Source organism: Sceloporus undulatus, chromosome 2 (genome assembly GCF_019175285.1).
Source record: "Sceloporus undulatus isolate JIND9_A2432 ecotype Alabama chromosome 2, SceUnd_v1.1, whole genome shotgun sequence".
NCBI lineage: Eukaryota > Metazoa > Chordata > Lepidosauria > Squamata > Phrynosomatidae > Sceloporus > Sceloporus undulatus.
The window spans coordinates 168,664,897-168,691,926 of NC_056523.1; the positions used below are offsets into that span (position 1 = coordinate 168,664,897).

Below are 27,030 nucleotides of genomic sequence, written 5' to 3' on the forward strand. Positions count from 1 at the left end.
CACACACCATAAATGTTCTCCTTTTTAAATCCACATAACTTGTGAAAAATTTGTCTACCTGGCTGGAGACCAAGTAAAACATAACAATTTGCAGAGACTTGTGTTCAGCTGATGCCTGGAGACCTGGTCAGCATACACACAAAAATGCTTCCCCCAAGATTTATGTTCATTGGGTAACAATGGATTCATTGCGCTAAAAAGGTAACATTAGCAAGTTATGTTGCCATGTTAAAAATAATGTTGTTAAGTTGTTGCCACAAAGTAATGTGCTGCAGGTGATGTCATTACTTGTAATTGTTTGCCTTCAAGTTGTTTCCAACTTATGGCGAGCCTAAGCTGACCCTATCACAGGACTATCTTGGCGAGATTTATTCAGAAGAGGTTTGCCCTTGCCTTCCTCTCTGTATGAGACAGTTGGACTTCTTCAAGGTCACCCAATGGGTTTCTATGGCTGAGCAGGGAATCCATAGGCATTACTTGTAATAAATTAGTATTAGATGCTATATTTAAGCATGGGAGCCAGTGCACCACCAGCACAGTTCCTTCTGACTCTGATCAGTTGCTGTACTGAGAAGACTTTGTTTGTGACTTTATCTCACATCAGTTGCTCCGGTTTCCTGACTGGGTTGGGGCAGGGTTGCCATATACCAGTCCACATATCTGGGTATCATATCTGGGCATGTAATCTAATGCATTCCACCATACAATCACAGGCTTCTCGTGCCTTAGAGAAAAGGAAAGGAGTCATGCTACACTGGCTCTTTATTTATTTATCAACTCATTAGATTTATATCCTGTCTGTCTGCTCTGGTCAGGCCCCACCTGGAATATTGTGTCCAGTTCTGGGCACCACAGTCCAAAAAGGACATTGAGAAACTGAAGAGTGTCCAAAGGAAGGCAACTAAAATGGTGAAGCATGTCCTCTGAGGAAAGACTCAGGGACCTGGGGATGTTTAGCCTGGAGAAGATAAAGAGGTGATATGATAGCCCTGTTTAAATATTTGAAGAGATGTCATATTGAGATGCCGGCCATGAAAGCCTTTGACTTCACATTAAATCAAGGGACTGTATCACTTTATGACACTCATTGTCAGGGACCCGACTTCTAGGAACAGTTGTCACTCATTCCACACACAACGCTGCTCTGTGCATTCCCCTTTTTCTTGCATGTTATATGTTATAAAAGAATATTAGAGGGGCTGGATGTTTGGCTGAATCATGGACTAAGGTAAATGGGGGGTTGTTCCCCCCTTGCAACTCCCTTGAAATCTACTTCTTGCCTATGATCAGCAATGAGAAAAGAGCAATCCACATGAGGGTGTCTCCAGCTGTATCGCTGATAAACAATATCTCATAGGAAAGGCCAATGTTCCTTTTTCCACCAGGTTCTCTTTTGATCCACCACTACATCCAGCTGTCTTGCTGCTTCATGGTTTACAATTTGCTGAACATCATTTTGAAGTTATCCATTCCAGCATACACATGATCTTGTGGGGATAACTTAGTATTTACATACAAAAAGATAACTGACACAGGGAAGGAATACCTCCCTTGCTACTCCAGGTCAAATTGTATTTGTATTTTGTTGTGGCACTACTAGCGTTCTCTGAGAGAGAAGGCTAAATAACTCACAAAATTACAAATTCCAGAATTCTATTGCATTGAGCCATGGCAGTTAAAGTGGTGTCAAACTGGATTAATTCCACCGTGTGGATGCAGCCAGTTACCTTCTTTTGCATTCCCTCCCATCTTCCTCCACTGCACCTGCTTAATCTTCAGATGAATTTGGACCTCACTTGACTGATTGCTGATGGCAAATGAGAACCAGTGACTTGTCCTGTCTTGGAGTAGCTTGTTGGTTCTGATGCCTTCTGTGAAGCTTTCCTTCCTTTTGAAGATTTCAGAAAATAGTGCTGCAGAACTTTGGGTTCTTCTGTAATGATTCAGTTCCTTCCATTACTGTATCCCCCTAAACAGTTAACACACCTTCTGGGTTCTTGCCTGAACATATTTTTCTTTCTTTTCTCCCTTCCATCCTCTTTAATTGGCCAAGCTCCCTGCCAAGCCATCGACAGGATTATATATATATATATGCTGAGGAAGCCCAGATTGCGTCTTGTCATCTTGATTGATCCCCTCCTTCCTCAGCCTTGGTCAGTATCTCAACTCTGGTTGTGAACGGGGAGGCGGATTCCTGCAAGGAGGCGTAGGTAACAACAGCCTTGGGATGCTGGGTGCCACTCCTAAAAGCCAGAGGACCTGAGGAATCCCCTGTGGATGTGGAGAAAAGAGACTATCCACAACCTGCCTGCTGGACTTCTCCAATAAACTCTCAGCATGCTTGCTGCCCATCAGAACATGGGCACTGTCCTGGTGAGTTTCTTGTCCTCATAGCCTGTCCTGGATTATGGAGATTTTCTAACAGGGAAGGCAATTTGGGAAACAGAAATGGAGATTTTAAAGCAATTACTCTGATAAGGGTTTTGATGGGAAATCTTATGATGATCATTTCTCCCCAGCTTGCCACCTAAAGGGCTCTTCACTTTCTTCAGAAGCTGCCCTCTGCATGTGATGTGTGTGTGTGTGTGTAGAAAGTCAGAGAGGGGTTTTCAGAAAGTAGAAACTGGTTTGGACTAAACAGAGAGATATGCATTCTTCAGATCAAGTTTGCTTTAAGATGGAAGCTTGGAAGTTTCTGCCTTTGAACCTACTGCACTAGGTTTGTTTCATAGGTTACTTTGTCCATACCACTCTGCGGCTTGATCCGAATTCATGAGATTAATTTTAAATAGTTGTGTTGCAGTATATGCCACCTTTTTCCTAAATTAGTGTTCTTGCTTGGCGAGAATTTTGTTGCATATTATTAAACTCCTATGCACTTGTGGTAGAGGAAGAAAACGGGGAGGCACATCTACCTGGTTTTTGGCTATACTGGCTTAACAATTTTACTCATATTGGCTTAACAATTTTACTCATAGTGTTCAGAGCTGAATGGAGGTTTCAAAATCCCATCTTTTAAGACAATTATGAACATGATCTGAGGCTTGGATGGTCACACAGCATCATTTTGGCTTCCTCCAGAACTCCAGAGGGTCACACCTCTGTGGCTACCATTTTGGGCAACCAGGGATGATGTCTTCATCACTCCTTATCACATCTGGTGTGTGTCTGTTGAATTTAGTATTGGTTTTATTCTTTCACGGCAGGGGGAGGCTCTAAAACAGCATTGTTTAATATAATTTTTTCTGGAATAATACTCTTTGGCTGATTTCTTGGGGTTAATATTAGAAGTCAGTGTGTACCTCAAGGCTCCACTGGACCCATGAACCCCTTAGGCCACCTTATTCTAAATCCTACTTTAAGGTGTATGTATTACAAAACTGATGTAGTTGCTCTGCAAAATTATTTGTGGTTCCTTCTGTTGTTTTATGAATCACAAACTATTCTGAGCATAATATAAAGGAGGTATTTTTATACTAGAAGTTCGGGACTCATGGGGCAGCTCCCTCATTGCTGCAGGTGGGGGGAAAAGTTGGCAATGCTCAATAGCTGCATCTTTGAGTATTGCCAGCAGGATAGCTCACAGCTGAGCTCTTCACAATACAAATCAGACTTAAAGCAGTAGCACTCGAGACTAGCGCTTCAGAATGTAGGCTGCATGTTATAGTTTTGAACCTCCCTAGATTGGAAACAACAATAATGTTCCCTGGCTATGGAGAGTAGAGGTAACTTTCTTTCATCTATTAACACAGGAGCTACACAAACCGGCACTTTGTGTTGGCCTGTGCACGGGGTGAAGGCTGAGCGTCCGCACATTCCAAGCCCTACCACCACCAGCAAAGCACCATTTTGGCACATACCCATTTACACGGTGCATGCCATAATGATGCAACTCCAGCGCAGTACCCGCAGTGTGGAAGGAGATCATCATGGGGCGCCAGCATGCCTATGACATCCTGTCCAGAGAACAAGAAGGAGCTGCTTTTCATGCCTTATTATTTGCTCCCTGCGGAGGCTGCAGCGTGTGGTTGCCGCAGACCAAATCTGGGGCAAAAAGGGGTGCCTTTCCACTGCACATCTGTACAGCCCCATAGTAACTGTAGGGTTTGGTATTAAATTCAGGAAGCTCTGCAACAAATGTTGCAGTGTGACACATGCCTATTCAGGATTTCAGCCAGCCATGTTCTTTTCTAGGATACACACCATTCCATTGCTGCCTTCCTCTTCATTTCTTTCCTTTTCTCAGCATTCTGTACTAAGTACTGTAATGCTCAGTTTTTATTTGGCTATTTTGGGCTTCTATCCCAAGACTTTTTTGTGTGTGGGAAGGTATCTCCCAAGCCTACTGAAATCTCCCTCTTCTACATGTATGAGGCCATTCTGAACCTTCCTTCAGAGACTTTTGGTATTCCTGATATGAGAAAGGATAGCATTTACAAACATAGCACAAACACTTGCAGTGTTGCCTGAAGTGCTTCATTCCAGAATTTGACCACCTCTGTCTGTATAATACGCAAATCTAGACAAAGTGGGAAGCATGTGAAGCATGTGTGAAGGTTTCAAACATGGGGAAGCACTAACAGTTTAAAAAAACATAAAAGAAGGGAGAATAAAATTAAACCATAGTGGTTAGCAAAGATAGTTGTGAGATCCAAGAGTGCATCTACACTGTAGAAATAATGCAGTTTAACACCACTTTAACTGCCATAGTTCCATCCTACATAATTCTGAGATACGCTGTTTTGTATGGCACCAGGAATCTTTGGCAGAAAAGGCTAAATATCTTGTAAAACTACAGATGCCAGGATTTTATAGGATAGAGCTAAAACACTTAAAGTCGTGTCAAACTCCACTATTTTTACAGTGTAGGAGCCCTGGTAGCGCAGTGGTTAAACCTTTTAACTCAGCAGCAGCCTAATGGACTGCAGCTGGGACATGGCAAGGAGGCGGTGATTATCACATTATAAGTCACCAACAAATCACCAGGCGTAAGCATCCTGTGTCCCAGCCATGCTCAGCCGCCCGTTTTAAAACTTGGGGAGCTTTTGTTTTCAAAAAGGGGCTGGCTGAGCATGTCTGGCACACAGGATGCTGGCGCCCGGCAATTCGGCTGTGATTTACAATGTGCTAATCCCCACCTCCATGCCGTGTCCCGGCTGTAGCCCATTAGGCTGCTGCCGGGTTAAAAGGTAATGCGATAAGGTCCTTTGTCCTGGTTCATTTAGCCCCATTTCCCAACATCACTTGTATTTATTTCATCCTGTGATAGATCTGTAAATGTAGTAGATATATTGACCATTAAACAAAATCCAAAATACACATTGATGAGACAGCCTTTACTAATGACTGTGTAAATGACTGCTTCCCTAATTTTTTTACTAATTTAGTAATATAGCTCAGTTTTGTATGTTTTTAATTATTTTAAATTGTAAGCCACTTCTAGTCCCAGTTCTGCGGGGAAAGTGTGATATACATACATATGATGATAATGATGGGGAGAAGGTTTCAGAAAATTGGTCTGCACACTGGCCTTCAAAATGCAAGGACTTGGCAGTTGGATGGTTATGGGTGGTAAGTTCATTTTGCAGCCATGGTGAAAAGCACAAGTAGAAAAAGAGACGGAGGAATTCAGGATTCAACTATAACTTTCTGAGCTGTTGTTGTTAATGCTTCTTTTGAATAACTGGTTGAGTTTAATGTTTAAACTTGGGTCCCATCTCCTAGATGGCTCATTCAGTATATGCAAATAGTCCAAAATCGAAAAAAATCTGAAATCCAAACACCTTTGGTCCCAAGCATTTTGGATAAGAAAGCAGTTCTTCACACGATGGTCTTCACTAACGAGTCATTTGTATAAATGTCCTGGAACAGAAGTGTAACATCTCCTGCGTATACATGCACACATTCTAAACTTAATGTCAAATTATCCAACATATCACAGATGAAAATGAAGATACATGTGACCAAGAAACATCAGATTGGGGTCAAGATTATTATTATTATTATTATTATTATTATTACAGTATTATTATTATTATTATTAATATAGATGGCAAAAGTTCTTAACAAGGAAGAGCACACAAGCCAAGAGAGGCTGCTGCTGTGTGTTTTGGTGTAAAGTTGAAGGCTTTCATGGCTGGCATCCATAGTTTTTTGTGGGTTTTTCAGGCTATGTGGCCATGTTCCAGAAAAGTTTCTTCCTGACGTTTCGCCAGCAAACATTCTCTGAAGATGCCAGCCACAGGCAAACATTCTCTGAAGATGCCAGCCACAGATGGGAAAATCACATAGTACATACTAAAGTTATTTGTCATCAATTTCAAAGTACAGCCTTGTAGATGTTGGGTCAGAAACTGCAAGTGTTCTTTAGTCTGGCAAGGAAGAACTCCTGAGTCAAGGCATTCTCATTCCAATCCATTTAAGAAGCACATCAAATTTATTTTAAGGGAATTATCAAGTTGAAAACTTGCCTGATGCACACTACTTTAGCCAAGATTATAGTTATAATTTTATTACAAATTGGGATGAGTTGTAGCATACAGCACTGTAGTCAGAACTTGTGAGCATACTTCCATTAATATCCAAACATGCTTCTGCTTTTATATCTTATTTCAACTTTTAATTTATAAAAGTATTTTTAAAAGGCATATTATTAAAAGGGCCAATTTTGGTGTTGAAAGAGGAGGTTATCTTTCATTAACAGCCTGTATCTCCCTTATCCGAAATGCTTGGGATCAGATGTGTTTTAGATTTTGGATTTTTTTTAAATTTAAGATTACCTGTATTTGCATACATGTATATAATGAGATATCTTGGGCGGGTTACACACCGCCATGAAAGTACGGAGTCAGTCCGTACTAGGGTTAGGAAGGTGCGGTGCTTCTGCACCCCCCTAACCCTAGTACGGACTGAGTCCATACAAAATGGTGGCTCCCCTTCCACATGGGGGCCGCCATGACGACATCACGACCACACCACCTCTATACGAGGCGGCGCGGACGTGATGTCGTCGGTCCGTGCCAGGGCGCTTAGTGCGCCCTTTCCGCGGACCAGGAAGGAGCTCCGTTTTGGAGCTCCTTCCTGGTTTGTGGCACCGCTTTGCGTCGCTGGGCGCAGCCTTCAGACGGCTGCGCCCAGTGAAGCAAGGGAGAAAGGGGCCAAGTGGTCCCTTTCTCCTTCTCCCCACCGCCGCGGGGTGTCCTTGGGGCTTGAAGCCCCAAGGACACCCCTTTTCAGGCTGCGGGGAAGTGGCGTTTTGCCGCTTCCCCGCAGCCTGAAAAGCGGCGGATCAGGGCCTCAGCGGCTGCCGTTCTAACAGCTGAAGCCCCGATACACCGGGGAAAGGGGCGGGTACAGCCCGCCCCAAATGGGCGGTCTGTAACCCGCCTTGGAGATGGGACCCACATCGAAACACAACATTTATTTCTGTTTCATATACACCTTATACACATAATCTGAAGGTAATTTTATACAATATTTTAAATAAGTTTGTGCATGTAACAAAATTTGTGTACATTGTAAGTACTGTATCACAGCCATCTATGAAAAGACTTTGGTTTTTGAAATATTTCAAATTTCAGAATTCCAGATAAGGAAGACTCAATCTGTATCTATGTAAACCGCTTTGATCTTTTTGGAAAAGCGGTATATAAATAAAATGTTGTTGTTATTATTATTATTATTTTATTCAATGTAGAACAAGGAATGGAGAGGTAAGGAATCTTTGGCCCTCCAGAGGTTTTGACTTACAATTCTTATCACCTTCATTCATTGTGGCCTCAATAAGGAACTGTGGGTGGTGTAGTCCAAAACATCTGGAGAACAACAGGTTCCTTAGTTCCTCAGGCTTTAATGTGCAGGGCTGGTGGATGTGCACCCAGCATGTAAAAGACCCAGCAAAACAGACTGCAAGGGTATGTATTATGAGGACACAGAACATAACAGTAGTATTTGAAAACTCAGAAGTTCATGATAGGTGTTTGCATTTATTTTGCAGCAGCAGGATCTCTGGATGCAGAGCTTCAAAGCAGGATATAAGAAGAGGCCAAACTGCCTTTATGGCATGCTGTAATGTTAGCTTTTCACCCTTACCACTGTACTAGTCTGGTCCAGTATGGTTTGCTGTTTGCGAGAGGATGGCAAATGATGGCATCTATCCAGTTCAAGGTGCATATTAACCAAAAGCAGGAAACTCATTGTAGTACATGATGTGGAATCAATCATATGCATATACAACAATAAAACAATCTTTAATACAGTACCCCATCCTTAATACCCCAAACCTGCTACCTGAGGTGGCTGGCTGACTCTACCAAATGGTTGGGCCTCTGCCTGCCCTAGATGGTTTGAAAATGGATTAATACAAACACTGCTGTGATGCTTTAACTGTAGTTATTTATTATTATGGTTAGATCCTATTTTTCCTCCAAGAGAAAATGCATGTTTCTTTCCCCATATTAAGAAACTAGCTGCTGCTAACTTTAAATCTGTTGTTCACTCGTTTTTCTGAATGAAAACTGTTTACAACTTTGTTGTTGTGTGCCTTCAAGTCATTTCTGATTTATGGAAACCCTAAATTGAGGGGCGTTGCCTTTGCCTTCCTCTGAGGCTGAGAGAGTTTGATTTGCCCAAGGTCACCTAGTGGGTTTCCGTGGCCAAGTGGGCATTCAAACTCTGTTCTCCATCGTCATAACCCAGCTCTCAAACCACTCCACCATGTTGGCCTACTTATCTTAAGAATATACAGCATCATATACAATTATGTTATATGAACAAATAAAAATAAGAAGGCAAATTACTTTTTTCTTGTGTATCTGGTAGTTTCTTTTTTCCTCTTGTGGTTGCATGTGAGCCAGCCTTACGGGTCATTCAGACATCATTTTTTTATTGGAACGATGAGAATAACCTCACTCATGCATTCCTGGTTTGTTATTCACACTATAGAACTGCATGTCTCTGCAAACCCCATCTCTCCACATCTCTGCAAGTGGGTAGGTGCATTACACATGGAGTGTCTTTCCCATGTCCCCACACCCACCAGCACCCCTCAGCCAGGCAGAGGCACCTCCTCCCACCACCCCTTAGCTCAGCCTTGGGGATATTGTGCCAATAATAATCTTTCGGCCTAACTGGCTATCTTCATCTACCTCAAAGGGTTGTTGTGAGGATAAAATGGAGGCAAGGTGGAAGGAGTGGATGGGAAGGTCTCAATCACAAGAGGAAAAAGAAACTACAGTGCGCCCGCGCCATACGCGGGCGTGCCATACGTGGCCTTGAGCATACGCGCTCAAGTCGCAGGGCGCGCGCAGGGCGGAAGGGGTGGCACGTCCCATTCAATTGAATGGGCGCGCCCGCCCGTTGCTCCCTGCCCGTGCCTGCGCCACTGCGCACGAGCCCCATTGTTTCCAATGGGGCTCGAGCATAGGCGGAATTCGCCTTACGCGGAGGGATTCGGAACGGATCCCCCGCATAAGGCGAGGACGGACTGTACCAGATACACATATCTCAAGGAATGGGCATAGTTGGCATATAAGCTTTAAATGTGCAAAACCACTCCTGGTCACTGCAGAGACCTGGGCCTCTAGGTTCAAAGTTGAGTCCAGGAGTACCCCCAAACTGCGAACCTGTGTCTTCAGGGGGAGTGTAACCCCATATAACACAGGCTGCATCCCTATTCCCTGATCTGCCTTCCAACTGACCAGGAGCACCTCTGTCTTGTCTGGATTAAGTTTCAACCTGTTTGCCCTCATCCAGTCCATTTAATGATGACAGACACTGCCTTAGGACCAAGACAACCTCCTTGGATTGAGGTAGGAAGGAGTAGTAGAGTGTCATCTGCATATTGATCACTGCACCCCAAAATTCTGGAAGACTTCTCCTAGCGGTTTCATTTTTTGTTAAATAGCATCAACATAGAACCGTGACGAACCCCACATCAGTTCTTACCAAAATTTCACTTCAACTGTAACCACATGAAACAATGTACATGAAAATACATTTGGGCTATGTATATGATATTTTAATTTAAAAGTATAATTTAACAGCAGTTGAAAAAGTAGGATTACAGAAGATTAATAAGGACTGTCCCTGTCAAACTGGCCTAGTTGTTTATGTCACAACTATTGCCATTACATTCAGTGATATCGGGAAATTTTGATTTATAAGTAACATTAGTACAAAGAACATGACTAAGGATTCTGTATGGTGTGGTATGAAAGAAGGTCAATGGGAGAGGGACACCATGAGCTACTGCACCAGGTTATGCCAACCTTGGTGATGCCACTGGACTACCCAAAGCCTGACCATTATGGGTATTTTGGCACCCGAAAGAGAAGATCTGATTCATGGGTTAATCCTAGGATAACAAGCAAACAGCAATATACTTCCTTTCATGACACCAAAAATCAGGTATCTGAGGCAACTACCTCAATCTGGGGCAAATCTCTCCATTATAAGACATTTCCTACATGCACCCACTCTCATGTACACACAGTTAGAAGCAGGCCTCATCCAGTGCTACACCTCTGTAGTGAGAGACCACCATTCTGGTGTAAGAAAATCACCACAAGAAAGGGCAGAAGCATCCATTGTGGTAAAAGCTCATTAAATTAATTAATTCAATTAAAAAAATTATTTTTATCCCGCTTTTTGCCAGGTGATCAAGAAAGTTTTTTCCTCCTATCTTTAAGACTGAAGATCAAATTTATTCTTAGTCTGGAGGAAATGTCAAATGGATAGCTAGCATAAAGTCTCAGAATGACACCAATTACTGTACAAACATAACTTTGTTCTCAGATTGTGAATTCAGAGCATAAGCCTTTTAGAGAGCCACGTTGTGTCTAGAGGTAGGGATGGAACATGAATCCACCCTGTTGGGCTCTTGTCCAAGCTGCTTTGGCAGCTCTCTGAAGTGATCTCTTAATTAAGACTGAAAATACCAGTGAGGGATAAGAACAGAAATGGTGCCAGGCAATTAGTTAAAAGCCCTACAGATATGGATCAATAAGGGAGCTAGACTCCATCAGCTATATTATTATCATTATTATTATTATTATTATTATTATTATTATTAGGCTTGTAAAGAAGAAGCAAAAGTTAGCACAATAGAAACTTGAAGAAGAATGAGATCAAGCGACCTATGGCTGGAGTCCTCAGTGGCAAATTACATCTGAGTACACTGAACTTTTGGAGCTCAGCTGAGAGAGCTGACATGGTGTAATGGTTTGAACTACAACTTTGGAAACCAGAGTTCAAATCCTAGCTTTGCCATGGAAATCCATTGACTGCTTGGGAAAATCATACATTCTCATCTTCAGAAAACCCATAACAGTTTCACCTTAGGGTCTGCATAAAGTGGTAACAATTTGAAGGCACACAACACCAACAACAAACAGGTGTATAAAATTATGCTCTTAATCTGATGGAGTGCTTGGAATTCAGGAAGCTTCACCAGCACTGGATTAAAGGATCTCAATTATGGATCTCATTTTTTGCATTTCTGAGGCTACAGGTTCAATCCCCAGCACTCTCAGATTATCCACTCCTGGTATAAATAGGACAAAGATTGATGGACCAGCAGTAATTTACAAATGTATTGAAAATTAATGCGTGTGTGTGTGTAAAATCCATTTTAGCCAATATTCGTCATGTTTACTTTCTTTGATTTTTATATTTTAAGAGGAATTTGTTAGTAAGGATAAGATTAAAAGTCAGTCTCATTTACAGTGTTCACACTGAAATGATGACACACAAGTTTAAAAAGAACATGTGTGTAGAAAGAATAAGAGCCCTGAGTATATTTTCCTAACTGATTGTCATGTTCTTCCAGAACAAGCTTTGGGAACTCTTGCCTCCCTCAGAAGTAAACCAGTGAGTTCTGGGATTAAAAATAGACAATGGCTTTGGGATTATGTGGAGAGGAAAGGGATGAGCTGGAAAGAGTGGCATAAACCAAAGATGTTTGTGTCCTTCCAGATGTTGGATTCAGATTCCCATTTGTTCCAGCCAGCCTGATGGATTGAAGAAGGATGGTTTAGGGAGGGGGATTTAGCCAGGTACGGCCATGAAGCATATTGTTCTACTGTCATTGTGTAGTGTGAAAGGGCCCTAGCATCAAGAAGTGTGTGTGTGTGTTGTGTCTTTAAGTCGTTTCCAATTTATGGCAGCCCTAAGGCAAACCTATTGTAGGGTTTTCTTGGCAAGTTTCTTCAGAAGGGGGTTGCCATTGCTGTCATCTGAGGCTGAGACAGTGTGATTTGCCCAAGGTCACGCAGTGGGTTTTCATGGCCAAGCACAAATTTGAACCCTCCTCTCCAGAGTCACAGTCCAATGCTCAAACCACTAGGCCACACTGACTCTTGCATCAAGAAGTACCACTCCCAGAGTTCTTTTTGCATAGGGAAGAAGGAATGATGCCTTTTAGGAAGGGAAAAGCAAAACACTGTAAGATAGGAGATGAGGTAGTACCACTCCTTTATCTGGAAGGGTTTGTATTCCCTCTGAGTTAAGTGTCCTGTTCACTCTCAGTCAGAGGTTTCAGAGCAGGAACTATAACATCTGCAAATAAGAACAACCAATAACATTTGTTTTATATTCTTTTCAGTTAGGGTTGCCATACGTCAGGACCGCCAAACCGGGACAAATGTAGGACAACATTTTCAAATGTAGGACACTTTTTAATGGAGGACACCCCGTGCCCCTTCCCGGCCTCTAAGGAGACTGAGGCCTCCTTAGAGGCCAGGAAGGGGCGTGGGGCGTCCTTCATTTAATAAAAAAAGTGTCCTACAAAAAAAAGTGTCCCTCCTTCCTGGCCTCTGAGGAGACTGAGGCCTCCTTAGAAACCAGGAAGGCGCACGGGGTCCCACCGCGATCGCGGCCAGCCTCCTCCCTCTTCCCTGGCCTTTAAGGAGGCCCAGGCCTCCTTAAAGGCCAGGAAGGCGTGTGGGGCCCGCCATGATCGCGGCCGGCCTCTGGGAAGGAGGAAGGAGGCCACGGGGAGGCGGGGAGTATGGCGGAGGGTGGCGCCGCCTCCACCTTCCCCTCCTCCACCCCAGGCCTCGCTGCCCTCCTCTTCCTCCGCCTCCTCCATGCAGCCATGTACGGTGGCAGAGGAGGAGGGCAGCGAGGCCCCGGCTGCAACAGGGGTTGTCCCGGTTTTGGGTGGCACCTGTGACAGGAGGGGGAGGGTGCCGCTAAAACCGGGAAAATCACGGTGGCAGCCAGGATATGGCAACCCTATTTTCAGTCCTAAAATATGTGACCTTAGGGCTTGGAAATCTGGAATAAACTTCTATATGTGTACTGTACAGTGTTCCACAAATCTCTGAGAATTTTCTTTATGTAATGTCACACCTAATTAAAAAACACCTTAAAATTTGCTTTTGGGAAAGAATATAAACTATCTTCCCTTAGATTATTAATTAAGAGTCAGAAGAAACAACAGCATCTAATTTTCAGTGATATAGTCCTAAACTGCTGCCATATTGTAGAATTATTGCAGTTTAGCACTATTTAACTGCCATGGCTCAATGCTATCGAATTCTGGGATTTACAATTCTGTGAGATGTTTAGCCTTCTCTGTCAGAGTGCTCTGGTGCCAGAACAAACTAAATATCCCAGGATTCCATAGATGGAGCCATGACACTTAAAGTAGTGTCAATCTCCACCAATTCTCCAGTGTGGAAGCAGCCCTAGAGGTTTTTTTTTATTATTATTATTATTATTATTATTTTTGCACTCTGGCCTTAACTGTGGCAAAAGATGAAGCAAGCCAGCACACATTTAAAAGATATATGGCACTCTGCATTAAGACAATGGCTAAACCACTTAGTCATTTTGAATATGTACTTGCCAGAGAAATTGATGGCTAGGGGCAATAGTCACAATTTGCAATGAGAAGGCCAGAAGAAAATAAATATTTAAAATTAAATAGCCTAATGTGTACAGCCATGTTGCTCCATGAGAATTGTTAAAAGACAAAAGCTAAGAGACTGACAGGATAATCAAGGTATGTATTAATGATCAGAAAGTTATAAAATAGTTAATAGACATGTAGCATTCTTAGAAAAGGTGTTGTTATTAAATAAAGGTAGTGAGGGCAGGTGTTGTTCTTAATTAAAACAATGGGTGTTTTTTGCTTGTGAGATGGTAGCTACAGGAGGAAGGTTGGTAGTGCCAGTGTGGGATGAGAGGTTGTGTTGCAAGTTTGTGGTATCCCCACCAAATAAAGTGATGCTAGGGCACTGATGGCAGGAATAGATAGACTCTGTTCTTGTGAGGGTTTTTTCCTATAAAAAGTGTCATAGGTTATAGTAATTTTGCAGATAGGGAAACATATTCAGGAGTAGCTGTGCTGGCCATGCAGCAAAATACAACAAATTCCAAAATCCACAAGCAGCGATACCTTTATTGGGCCAATTCCAAAGTATAAAAAACATTGTTATATTTTTGCTGCATGGCCAACTGGACTAATCCTCAATACATTCCCTGGATTTGAAGATACCCAATTTAGCCGCAACAAGGGAAGTTTAAAACAAGAGGGAGTCCAATTACTGGGACTTAACTCTTTAAGGTTTTCTACCTCCAACAAAAGACTACAATTGGGAAGTTTTACCTATATACCGTATATACTCGACTATAAGTCGACCTCATGTATAAATTGAGGGCAGGCTTGGGGGCTAAAATTATGGATTTTGATATGACCCATAGATAAGTTGAGAGTAAAACTTAAGGGCATGTAAGAAAGGATCTAAAGGATGAAGGAAAACAATGCCAAAGAATTTACAAAATTCCAGGAGTCATAACTGTTTTGTGCTTATACTAAAGGCTGGATGGATGAGAGTGTAGAGGGGCGAGTCAGTGCTTCCAGGACAGATTACACTCTTGCCTCTCACCAGGGGATGGTTCCTTGTTTTATAAGAGTTAAAGTATAGTACTTATATTGACCTGTGTTTTTTTGCATAATTTTAGAACTAAATTTTAGAGACTTAAACATGAGTACAGCGCGCCCTTGCCTTACACGGGGGATCTGTTCCTGACCCCTCCACGTAAGGTAAATAGCGCGTATGCTCAAGCCCCATTGAAAATAATGGGGCTCATGACATTGGAACTTCCATCACGCAGCTTTCAGCATAAACTGAAAGCCACGTAAAAGGCGCCCACATAAGACGCGGGCGCACTATATATACAGTAGCACCTAAAGGTTTTCCCAGATGTAACAGTACAGAAACTTGTTGAGAAATTCATTGTTCTCTACCTAAGAAAAGAGTAAAGTATAATAACATTTAAAAATCCACAAAACATTTGGCATGTTTTACCTGAGCAGCATCTAAAAGTTTTCCAAATACAACAGTAGAGAGACTCCTTGGGAAATGCAATGTTCTCTGCCCAATAAGCGAAGACTGCCCTCTAAAGGACAGGTGCAGCCTGGATCTCAAAGTAAGCATGTTGTTGTGTTGGTAATGGAGTTAATTTTGTTTTATTTCCCAGACTTTAAGACTCTTTCAGCTGGATCACATGAGAAAAGAAAGCCTTAACGGAGTAGGAGAGTAGCGTCTGCCTGCAGGAATATCCCTCTATACTATCTTAACTGAGAACAACAACATCTGGACAAAATATAGGCCTGTGACTCTAACATTGTCATCTTTTTCTTTCTCCTGTTTGATTTTTAACACCTTTGACTGTTGAAGAACTCAGTGGAGCTTCGCTTTGCTGCCAAAACAAACTACAGCCCCTAGAATTCCATAGCACTGAACCCTGGCAGTTAAAGGGGTGTTAAACCGGATTATTTCTGCAGTGCAGATTGGCAGCTGATGTCTTTTGCTAACCATGTTTTTCTCCCCTTTCCTCTCCTTTCTCGCATAGAACATGGGAATCACCCGCTCCCCACCTCGCAACTGGAAAGGAATTGGGATTTCCATGCTGGTGGTGGCCATGTTGGCTTCAGTGATCATTGTGGTTATCCTGCTGCTCACTCCAGGTGAGAGACTTATTAAAACTACAAATCCCAGGATACCATAAAATGGAGCTAAGTGGTGTCAAACTGCATTATTTCTACAGAGTACATGCATCCTTGAAGGCGCATAACAACAAATTAATAAATAAAAGTTGGTGCTGGGTTTTGAAGTTAGAAGTGTTTTCAAAATACGCTACCAGCCACCACTGGTTTTGCAATCTGAGCTATGTAATGAAAGGAGATATGTACACATGGAATACTTTGCACCAATCTTTGTAAGAATTAATGTGATAGGACAGATGTCTGATTTAATGGAAAATACTTCTCACACCCAATAATAAGCATCAGTACGGCTGCATATAGATGTTTACACACAAGTACATAAAACAGCAGCCAAAAATACTGCTACCAGTATTACTACTTCTACATATTGCTTTGCTTTGCTTTGATTTATAGCCCATCATTTCCTCAGGACTGGGATCCAAAGAGCTTCCAACATAATATTTTTTACAAAAGGTTCCAATAAAACACCATAAGCTATACTATACATATTAGAATGTGAATTAAATTAGTGATACTATTAAAACATAAATTAAAACAATTGTAAAACTCCACATTAATAATAAGGAACCAGTAAAATATTTAAAAGACTAGTAGATTCATTTTAAAATCTTTGACCTCTGCTGAAGGCCTTACCGAACAGAAAGGTTAAATCCAGTTTAAACATACAGTAAATATACAGATATTTTCTCTATTGTTGTTGTGGGCCCTCACGTTATTTCCAATTCATGGTGACCCTAAGGTAAGCTGATCATGGGCAATTCTTGGCAAGATTTGTTCAGAGGTTTGCCATTGCCTTCCCTGAGGCTGACAGCATGTGACTTACATAAGATCACCCAATGGATTTTATGGCTGAGCAGAGACTCAAACCCTAATCTCCAGAGTTATAGTCCAACACTCAAACCACACTGGCTCTCAGTTTCTCTATTACTGGTGCAAATTTTTCACATACGCAAATAACAACAAAGATTGCATTCACCCACCTCAGAGTCGCAATAACCTGTGCTGGATTGTGTTCAGAGATATAACTGTGTTAGTCTCGAAAATCGGTATGCAAATGGATCTTGTAGCACCTTTGAAACTGTGTGAAAGAAGTTGCAGCATAAGCTTTAGTAAATCAGGTTTACTTCCTCAGATCCATGGAGTGAACTGGTGCCCAGGAAGGACCTTTATAATTTTACTATATCATTAACTATAGAAATGAAAAATTTGTGGGTATGGAGATGAAGTGGCAAGTTCAGTTTTAACTCGTTGAGGCACAAAAGCAAGAGGGAAGATGCTGCTTGAGTCAAACATGGGTGGGTGACCATATTAATAGTGGAGGGAGTTTAGGTGCAAGCTGGGAACTGGCCAAGATCATCCTCATGAGGCTGGGAGAATGTGACTTGCCCAAGATCACTGTCTGGGTTTCTATGGTTTAGCAGGTATATGAACTCTGGTCTCCAGAGTCATTGTCCAATGCTCAAACCACTATACCATGCTGGCTCTCTCAACTGGACTCCAAAGGTTCAGTTTAACTGAGAAGGGGAAGGACTGTATTCTTCCAGTCTATAAGTAATATAAAGGACATATTGCCTGTTATGTATGTGCTTAATATTATATTTTGTCATCCTAAAGCCAAGAAAAATATGCTGTGGAAGCATACGAGAAGAAGCAAAAGTGATCCATTAATCCATCTCAACTGTAAAGCACCTGTTAGAAAAGTTATTTTTCAGACTGTGGTCCCATAACCCCCCCTCCCCCTGCTCAACATTGCCAGTGGCCAGGCTAGCTGGGGAATACTGGGATTTGGAGTCTAAAAAATAATGTGTTTGAGGTCCGAGTTACAATCTTGTACCACAACTCCCAGAATTCCCCATATAGGCACCCAAAAAGGGCCCAGGGCACATGACTGGCCACTTTGTAACACCTGTCCTTCTGCCTTTAGAAGACCCTTCACTGGGCTTCCGTACCCCACTGACACTTGCTGACCTGGAAAGTGATGAATTCCAACCCCGACATCCCCAGGTCCATTGGGTGACAGGTGAGTCATCTTGTTTCCTTCCCAGTGAATGCCAGAGTTGCAACAAGTGATAATTAGAGATTTGTTTGTTACAAGGTTCCCATGTATTGCATTGTCATATATTGCAGAGTGGAGTGGGGGTTGTTTGGGTTTTTTATTTGCTTGTTTGTTTGTTTAAATTCTACCTCCAGGTGAATCAGTGCTTTGTGTATACTGACTGTGTGATATCCACAAGTTCTTCTGTGGTCGCATACTGCAGGGAAAATCCAGTAACTATGGACAATCATGGTATTTGGACTTTATCACAAGTGGCTTTTAAATCACCATAAAAGTTGGGGGAAAGCACCTTTGGCAAATAACATTTGCATGACGCAGTCTTTATCTCCTTGTTGCCTTGTCCTCCAACTGTGATTAGCCCACACCTTGCCATTGATGGGGAAACCCCATCAATATGCTCTCAAATGTGCTACTATAGCATTAGTCAAGTATTATAAATTACTCCCATGGCAGTTCTGGGATTGGGCAGTCATATGGTGCCAGTTTCTCCTCTCTTTCCCACTCACATTTCTCTCTATCTGCACTGCAGAAATAATGCAGTTTGGTTTGTAGTTTGTCATGGCACCAGACCTCTCTGCTAAATAAGGCTGAGTACAAATCCCAGAATTCCATAGCATTAAGTGTAAAACTTCATTATTTCTGCAGTGCAGATTAGACCCTGGATTCTACACCCAAGCACCAAAACATATTAAATATAGCCAAAAAGAATGTCTGGGAAGCAAAATTCCCCACTTCTTTTCCTTCATATTGACCACAAACAGTTTCTTGTTCTTTTATGCACCTCTGCTTCACACACAAATAGATGACACATTCTGTGTAAAATAAGCACAGCATAAGTAACAAAACCCAATCTGTAAATTTAACTTGCTTTCCTTCATTTGGGCAGATGATGAACTAGTGGTGTTGAGCGACACAGGAGCAATGACGAAGTGGCATGTGAGCCAAAAGAACAGCACCCTGTTGGTGGAAGACAGAGATCTGGTAAAAACAATTGTTTATAGGCCCAGTTGTTAATAAGATGATGTTAAGAAGAACAGGAAGAGCCATTGGAGCCTATTATCAGGGCTGTTTCTCTGGTCTGAATGCAGAACATCCACATAGATTTCAGTATCTCCACTTTAACTATCATGGAGTCTTCCAATGGAATCCTAGGATCTGTCGTATGGTGAGGTAGCAAACTACAAATTCCAGGATCCTGTAGGATGCAACCATAGTCATGGTATCAAACGGGACTTTGAAGCATGGAATGAAGGGCATTCTCCTTATCCATTCTCACATGACAAGAAGGGAAGGAGGAAGTAGACCTGTAGGCAGCCATTGAGAAAGTGCCAAGCCAGCTCCAGGGCAGACTCCCTCAATGTTGGAGAAATACATTCCAGTGAACCCACCACTGATGTGGCACCACCATCTTGACATTCCCACAAGGCAAAGGTAGAAATCCTCTGGGAGAACTGTGGGAAAGTAAAAATCTGCCACTTGCTCTTGCTGTTCATTCTATTTAGAGCAGAAAGCTTGAATTAGGAGGAAAATCAGCAAAACTACTAACACTGATTTCTCCGCCCTTTGTTGCATTGCAATAGAAAATAATTCACAAAATATTATTGCTGAGGAACAATTGTCTCTTTTCACCCCATTGCACCACTATGAAAATGTACTATAAGAGAAGTTGGGTGGGATGTCATTGCACTTGTGATCATATGTCCAGGTATTTTGAACTCATAAACCCTGGCTCCACTGTGACACTTACTTTATGCCAGAACTTCAAAATGTTACTAGAAATGTAAACAGGTTAGCATTACTCAGATCAATGTCAAAAGGTAATTCATTGTCATTAGCTATTGGTCACTGGTCAAAAAGAACATGTTTTATTGCTTGTTAGTACTGCAACATGTTATTCACATGTTAGCTTTTGTAATTAATTATTACATTATTAAACATGTTTAGGAAATAATTTGTTTAATTAATACTTGTGTTATTTTAAAATCTTTTTAAAATAGACAAAATGAACAAAAATGTTCCCCAGTCCTCCAAACAGACCCCCACCCTGAAAATAATATCCCAAAGTAACAAGTAAAGTTTATCCATTCTCTCCAGAAAGGAAGTGTTACTGCTGATGTTAAAATGTTCAAAGTAACCACAACTAGCCTTATTACTAAAAATAAAAATTAAAAACTCAGCATGAGTAACAGTCTTATTTTTAACACATTACATGGGCCTGTTACAGACTGCCAAAATAAAGCTGCTTCAGATCTCTCTGGAGGTATGCTATTTAAATGATGCATGGGTCCTAAGAGTCAAAGCTACACTCTGTTCCTAAGCACTGGAGTGCAGCTTTGGTGCAGCTTCCAGATTCTTAGGACCCACGCATCATTTAAACAGCATACCTCCAAAGAGACCCGAAGCAGCTTTATTTTGGCAGTCTGTAACAGGCCTTAGTTCTGCTTTGCACTACCAGATCATCAGTCTTCACTTGTTTACTGATTGCGTGCTCAAGGTATTCTCCTATTCCTCAATTTGAGCACCTGAATTTTTTTCAGGTATCAATATATTTAATCTTACCCTCAAAATGGGGTGTGATTGCCCCATCCCATGAGCATTCCCTTCCACATACACTCCAATCATTTCCTTTCTCACTCTTTCCTTGATCTTCTGTAGCATTTCCTGAAAGCTTCCAGATTCCAAACATCTCCAGATCTACAGTTCCTGCTTTTGGCTTGTGATGTACAGCAGGTAAGTCACAATGGATTCACATTCTTCCCAGACAGGTTGGTCTACAAAGGGACAAAACAAAAGCATTGAAATAAAACCTTTGAGATCCTCAAAGTTCTCTAAACCCAATGACCTTCTGTAACAAGGATTAAGATTTATATCACTCATCAAAACTTGAAGGGACCAATGAGAGCTGAAATTGGCTGCCTTCCCCTGTTCTTGTCTTGGGGAATGATGAACCACACAAATGTGCAGAAATGCTGATGCACCAACTTGAGAGGCCCTCATCATGCCAGCTATGGGCATTAATCTTGCTTCTTCAGTCATCCCTAGTAATTAATTTTGGACAGGACCATGAATGCCTGTATTTTCTATATCTAGTATCTGCAGGTTGAGATCTGTATGATCTTCCACTTGTGCATAATAAGAAGCCTGCTGGATCAGACCAAACACCTGTCTAGTCCAATATCGTATTTGCTGTGGTTGGATGACTATGAAATGCTCACAAGTAGGATGTTGGGCAAGTCATAAACTTTCAGCCTCAGGGGAAGGCAATGACAAACCTCTCTGAACAAATCATTCCAAGAAAACCCCAAGACAAGGCCACCAAGTCAGAAATGACTTGAAGGCACACAAAACACACAAACACATGGAACAATAGCATGGTAGACACCTGGAGCTATTGTTTGTTAACAAGTGGTATTCATATTGCCTTTAAACCTAGAAGCTGCACTGAGCCACCATAGCATGTTTTTAAAAGAAGTGGTTCATCAAGTGATGAAAGATTGTTGTTTGTCAGTAAACAATGGCCTGTTACAGACATCCAAAATAAAGCTGCTTCGAGTCACAGTTTTTCATGATGCATGCGTCCTAAGAGTCCAGAAGCCACACCAAATCCATGCTCCATCTGGACTCTTAGGACGCTTGCATCATTGAAACACCATACCTCCACTGTGACTCGAAGCAGCTTTATTTTGGATGTCTGTAACAGGCCAATATTTTCTTCATCTGTGTATTTTGCATTTGGCATGTTTTGTTTTGTAACTGTACATTAGAAGGGGAATATGGGCTTTATTTGCAAGTGTGATTGCTGAAGTACCCATGTCTGAGGAAATTCCTTTGTTGAAGGGCAAATGAGTTCATGTTTGGACATACACATTCCCATAGCTACTATTCTGACTCTAATTCAGGTTAGGATCCAGAAGACATTAACCTCTTGGAAGAGATTAAGAAGGTGAGATGAAATTAATAAACCCTCTGTAACTTGTTTATGCGAATGCCAAGAGTCAGAGTCCACAAGAACTCGTAAAGTGAATTATTTTGGCCCTAAAAGTAGCTAGAGCCAAAGTAGTATAGTGACTGGATTGTGGCTTTCCAACTCTAATCAATCAGCCCTTGTGCAAACCTATCCACCAAATCTTCTGAAACAACATCTTGGGGTGCAAATCTATGTCACACGACCCAGCCATCATCAGTATGGCAGGACTGGAAAAAGTAGGGGTTTACACTCCAGTGCCTATACCACCAACTAACACCACCTTTCTCTGCTCTGTTGGTCTGTAGGTTTTCCGCTACTCTTCCATGGCCCGCTACCTAATCTATAACGTAGACACCAGGTAGGAGCTATGCTGCTAGAATCCTCTTCCTCTACCAAAATATTTAGACCTCTTTTTCTTAAAAAAGATGCCAGGTGCTTTGTAATTGTCAGGATATTCCAAGGTTTAAAATATAACAAAAGCAATGGCTGGCATCGTGTTAGTCGGTTACGGTGTCATAAATTGGATTTAAGATATTGTAACTGCTTTAAAGCCAGTCAGCTGTCTCAAGCAGTGGGGGTCTTTTTCAGGGGTCAGATGGGGAGATAACATGTAGCCATAACATTGTGGCTACATGTTGGATGCACCATCTCAGCCATTGTGTCTGTAACACTGAACTGGGTATCTTTAGCTCTAAATATGTATCTGTAATGCATAATATACAACCACAAAATAGGATGATTTTTTCCTAAAAGAAAACAGAAAAGTCTAAATATTTAAAACATAGTTATTCAAGTACTGCATGCAGTGTGCTCATGAATAGGTCTACAGGCATCATTTGATCTCAGTCACAGCTCTGCCTTTGAGCCTATTCCAACAATAATTCTAGCCCACTTCTATCTAGCTCATGTCAAGGTGGGATTGTGTAAGCTTTTCCCACTCTCACATGCAGTGATTGTTTTGATTTCAGCCACGACACCATGAATAACAAAACTTTGTTTAGGTGGCTTCCCTCCTCTCTGTGGTTTCCATAGAAGGATAGGGAGTGAATGACCTCAAGCTCAAATTGCTTCCTTATATTCCTCCCAAGTCCTCCGCCTCACGTTTTATAAGAGTGTGAAATGAATGTCATAACATGGGGATGGGGGTGGTGGGATAAAAGTTAATTTAAATGTGTGGTCGCTTCCTTACTTAGCCACAACTGGTAAAAGGTTAAAAGAGTAACTATTATGCTTCATAGTTCTGCAATGAAAGAAATGTAGGTCCTTTCTTAGATTGATATTTCCTTCCTCCCTGTGATTAGATAAGGAAACTGTGCAAGTCCAAGGCCAGCTCCTAATTTTTCTTGACAAATGCAATGCATCAGGAGAAAATATCATCACTCATGGCTTCACTAGGTGTGTGTGACCTGCACCAGCTGACACCCAAAAAGAGGGCTGACACCTGGTTGGGCCCTCAGCCCACTGCAGGGTGAGAAGGGCCAGGAGCAGTCCTGTTGACCTCAATGCAGCAGCACTAGCCTCCTCATGAGAAGGCTGATGCTGCTGTAGTAAAGGAGAGGGCTGAGTGCGCCTCTTGTGACTTCACTGCAGCAGTGCTGTTGCACTAAAAGAAAAAGCCAAGCATGCCCTTTTGGCCAACCCTCCAGCAGCCCCCTTGCCCTCTCTTGGCAGTCCCCCTACACTGCAGTGGGGACACCACTGCATCAGACCACAGGATAAAAATGGCTGGACAGTCCAAAATAATTAGATGAAACTGAATATCTGTCACATTAAATCCCTGCTATATTATTATCATATTGCTGTACCAGGGCTGGTGCTACCAGTAGACAAGGAAACGCCCTGAAAGAGTAAAAGCTGGGGATGGAGGGAGAAAGCAATGGGGAAACCACCAGCCATTCCCTTCTGCTGGTTGTGAGGCAGAGCTTCATGTGCCATTAGGGTTGCCATAACCCGGCTGCAACTGGGATTTTCCCGGTTTTGGCGGCACCATCCCCCTCCCGCCATGGGTGCCGCCAATAAACTGGGACAACCCCGGTTGCAGCTGGGTTGCCGTGGCCCACGGGGCCTCGCTGCCCTCTTCCTCCTCCACCACGCATGGCTGCGCGGGGGAAGAGGAGGAGCAGCGAGGCCTGGGGCAGAGGAGGCGAGGGTAGAGGTGGTGCCTCCCCGTGCAGCCGCGCCACCTTCCCCCGCCTCCCCACGCGGCCGCGCCACTCATCTCCTCCTCCTCCGCCCCCTCTGCCCCAGGCCACACGGCCACGTGGAGGAGGCAGAGGTGGTGCCTGCTTCGCGCGGGCGCGTCACCCTCCCCCCTCCCCGCACGACCTGGGGCTGAGGAAGAGGAGGTGAGTGGCGGGGGAGGTGGGGAGGGTGGCGTGCCCGCGCGCAGCAGGCGCCACCTCCGCCTCCTCCATGTGGCCGCGCAGCCTGGGGCGGAGGAGGAGGAGGTGAGTGGCGCGGCCGTGTGGGGAGGCAGGGGAAGGTGGGTGGCGCCTTCTGCACACGAACGCACCACCCTCCCCACCTCCTGTGTGCGACTGTGCAACCCACCTCCTCCTCCTCCGCCCCCTTTGCCCCAGGCCGCACGGCGAATGGAGGAGGGGGAGAAGGAGGAAGAGGAAAAGAAGGAGGGGGGAGGAGAAGGAGGAGGAGGAGGAGGGGGTAGGAGAAGAAGGAGAAGGAGAAGGTGAGTGAGTGAGTGAGTGAGTGAGTGAGTGGCCAGAGGCCTCAAAGTGTTTTTATTTTGGGGGGGGCTGCTTTTAATGCCAACAAGTCTCCCTTGTTTTGACAATGATAGTTTGGTGGTGATGATGATGATATGAGTCAGCTTGAGAGGCATGCACGCACTGTTTCTGAAGCCAAGAGAGTGTGACTTTCTAAAGTGCCTTTTCTGTGTGTTTTTGGTTCTTTGATGGTGATATTGATATCAGAAAGCCTCTGAGGCATGGTCAATGTAAATTGCTGTGATTTTTACAAACTCATGCGCAGTGAAGAAAAACCACAGTCCCTTGACACACACTTCTGAGAAGTACACTTGGTGCAAGAACTGTGAAACCACCTTGACATGTTCAATATGCATAGCCATGTTAACCCATGCTAAGTGTTAAACCCAAGGGGTTTGGTTATAGAATAAGCCTCTGATGCAAGAGGCCATGTTAAGTAAAGCCATGTGAAATGCCCAAATGTGCTGTTGTGTGTGTTTTGGAATGGAGGTTGGGGGTGTTTGGCCAGAAAGGGAAGTACATTTCTGCCATCTGTCTAGGAATAATGCCCAAATGTCCTCCATTTTGATCATGCCTAAGAAACATGCATTTATATTAACATTTTTTTAAAAAGCACCAAATTTTTTCGTGTGTCCTCCATTTTTAGAAAAAATGTGTCCTACATTTGAAAATGTTATCCTACATTTGTCCTACATTTGTCCCGGTTTGGAGGTCCTGACTTATGGCAACCCTATGTGCCATGCAACCTATTCTGCAACCCCTAAGCCAGCCTGCTGCCCCCAGATAGTGTGGAGGACATTGTCCCATTGGTGATGTTGAACAGAAATTCAGCTACTGCTCCACTTGGCTTCTGTATGTGGTATTGTGGAGAGGACATCTTGTCCTTTGCTTCAAGAAGCAAAACAACTTGGGTTGGCACTCAACAGAGAGGCTTCGGCTCTAACTTATGCATAGCTGTATCAATACCAATGTTCTCTCACACATACGCTCACTTTCTGACATACTTTCTATTTTATAAAACATTTGTTTATAATAATTGGTGGTCTCCGTGATTATGTGATGGTTGCCTTTGAAAGAACATCTAAATAAAGAATTTTTAAAAACAAAAAATCACACCTGTCAACACTTCTTACTTTCTGCAGGCTGGCAGCCAATTTGGCCATTCTAAAAAAATAAATTCAATGGACGTTAAAGTCTGTTGTTAGTCTATGAATAGGAATTAAGGTGAAATCCATTAGGAGACTGCAGTGCTCACATTTAGGATTTTGGTGAACACATAGATTGTAAGCCTGAGGGCAGGGAACCGTCTAACTAAAAAGATTTCATGTACAGCGCTGTGTAAATTTACAGCGCTTCATAAATAAAGGTTAATAATAATAATAATAGCTGAGTTCCCAGCATGTGTCCATTCCACATACGAAGAGAATTAAACTCTCATGAGAAACTGTACAATTTACACTCAGGTTTCACATCTATTCTGATTGAGTAGTATTTTATTGTGGTAGAAACCAAATGTTGTAAGTTGTGAAATACAAGTCGAATCTCCCTTATCCAAAATGCATGAGACCAGAGGTGTTTTGTAATTTGGATTTTGTTCCCCGTTTTGGAATATCTGTATTTGCATATATGAACATAATGAGATATTTGCAGATGGGACCCTAGTCTAAACACAACATTAATTTATGTTTCATGTACACTGCATATACATAGATTAAAGGCAATTTTTAAAATAATTTTGTGAATGAAACAAAGTTTGTGTACACTGAACCATCTGAAAGGGAAGGTGTCACAATCTCAGCCAACCATGAAAAAAGCTTTCACAATTCCAGACAAGGGAGACTCAACCCGTAGTCCTAAAAACAATATACAAAGGCTCCTTTAGCCCTTCCTCACATGATTTGTTTTTAAAATCTTTGATTCAGATCATAAGAACAGCCATGTAGAATCAGACCAATGTCCTCTCTAGCCGAGCATTGGTCTTTAACACGTGGGAAGCAAGTGTAATTAAATCAGCATTAATTCCCATCAAGATAGCGCAATAACAGTTTGATTTTCACACAACATCATGCAGTGTTGCCATTATCCCGCCATCATCCTGTGAACAAAGTGGCAAAATCACACCACTTTTTATTCACAGCTTTTGTGGTTTTATTCAAGGGATAATGACATGATAATGGCGACGTCGTGTGAAAATCAACCTGTTATTGCGCAATATTGACAGGATTTAAGGCCAATTTAATGAGGCTTTCCTCCCATATGATAAAATTCA

General features: G+C 42.5%; 1 protein-coding gene across 1 annotated transcript in view; it reads left to right on the top strand.

The window, feature by feature from the left end:
• The first annotated feature begins 2,155 nt into the window (after positions 1-2,155).
• Positions 2,156-27,030, top strand: part of LOC121923600 (inactive dipeptidyl peptidase 10-like) — a 62,174-nt gene continuing 37,299 nt past the window's right edge. The window contains exons 1-6 of the mRNA XM_042454155.1: positions 2,156-2,373; positions 15,862-15,976; positions 17,940-18,035; positions 18,958-19,052; positions 20,727-20,801; positions 22,344-22,396. Of these exons, the coding sequence (XP_042310089.1) occupies positions 2,338-2,373; positions 15,862-15,976; positions 17,940-18,035; positions 18,958-19,052; positions 20,727-20,801; positions 22,344-22,396 (470 nt within the window). The 5' untranslated portion in view covers positions 2,156-2,337. The remainder of the gene's footprint in view (positions 2,374-15,861; positions 15,977-17,939; positions 18,036-18,957; positions 19,053-20,726; positions 20,802-22,343; positions 22,397-27,030) is intronic.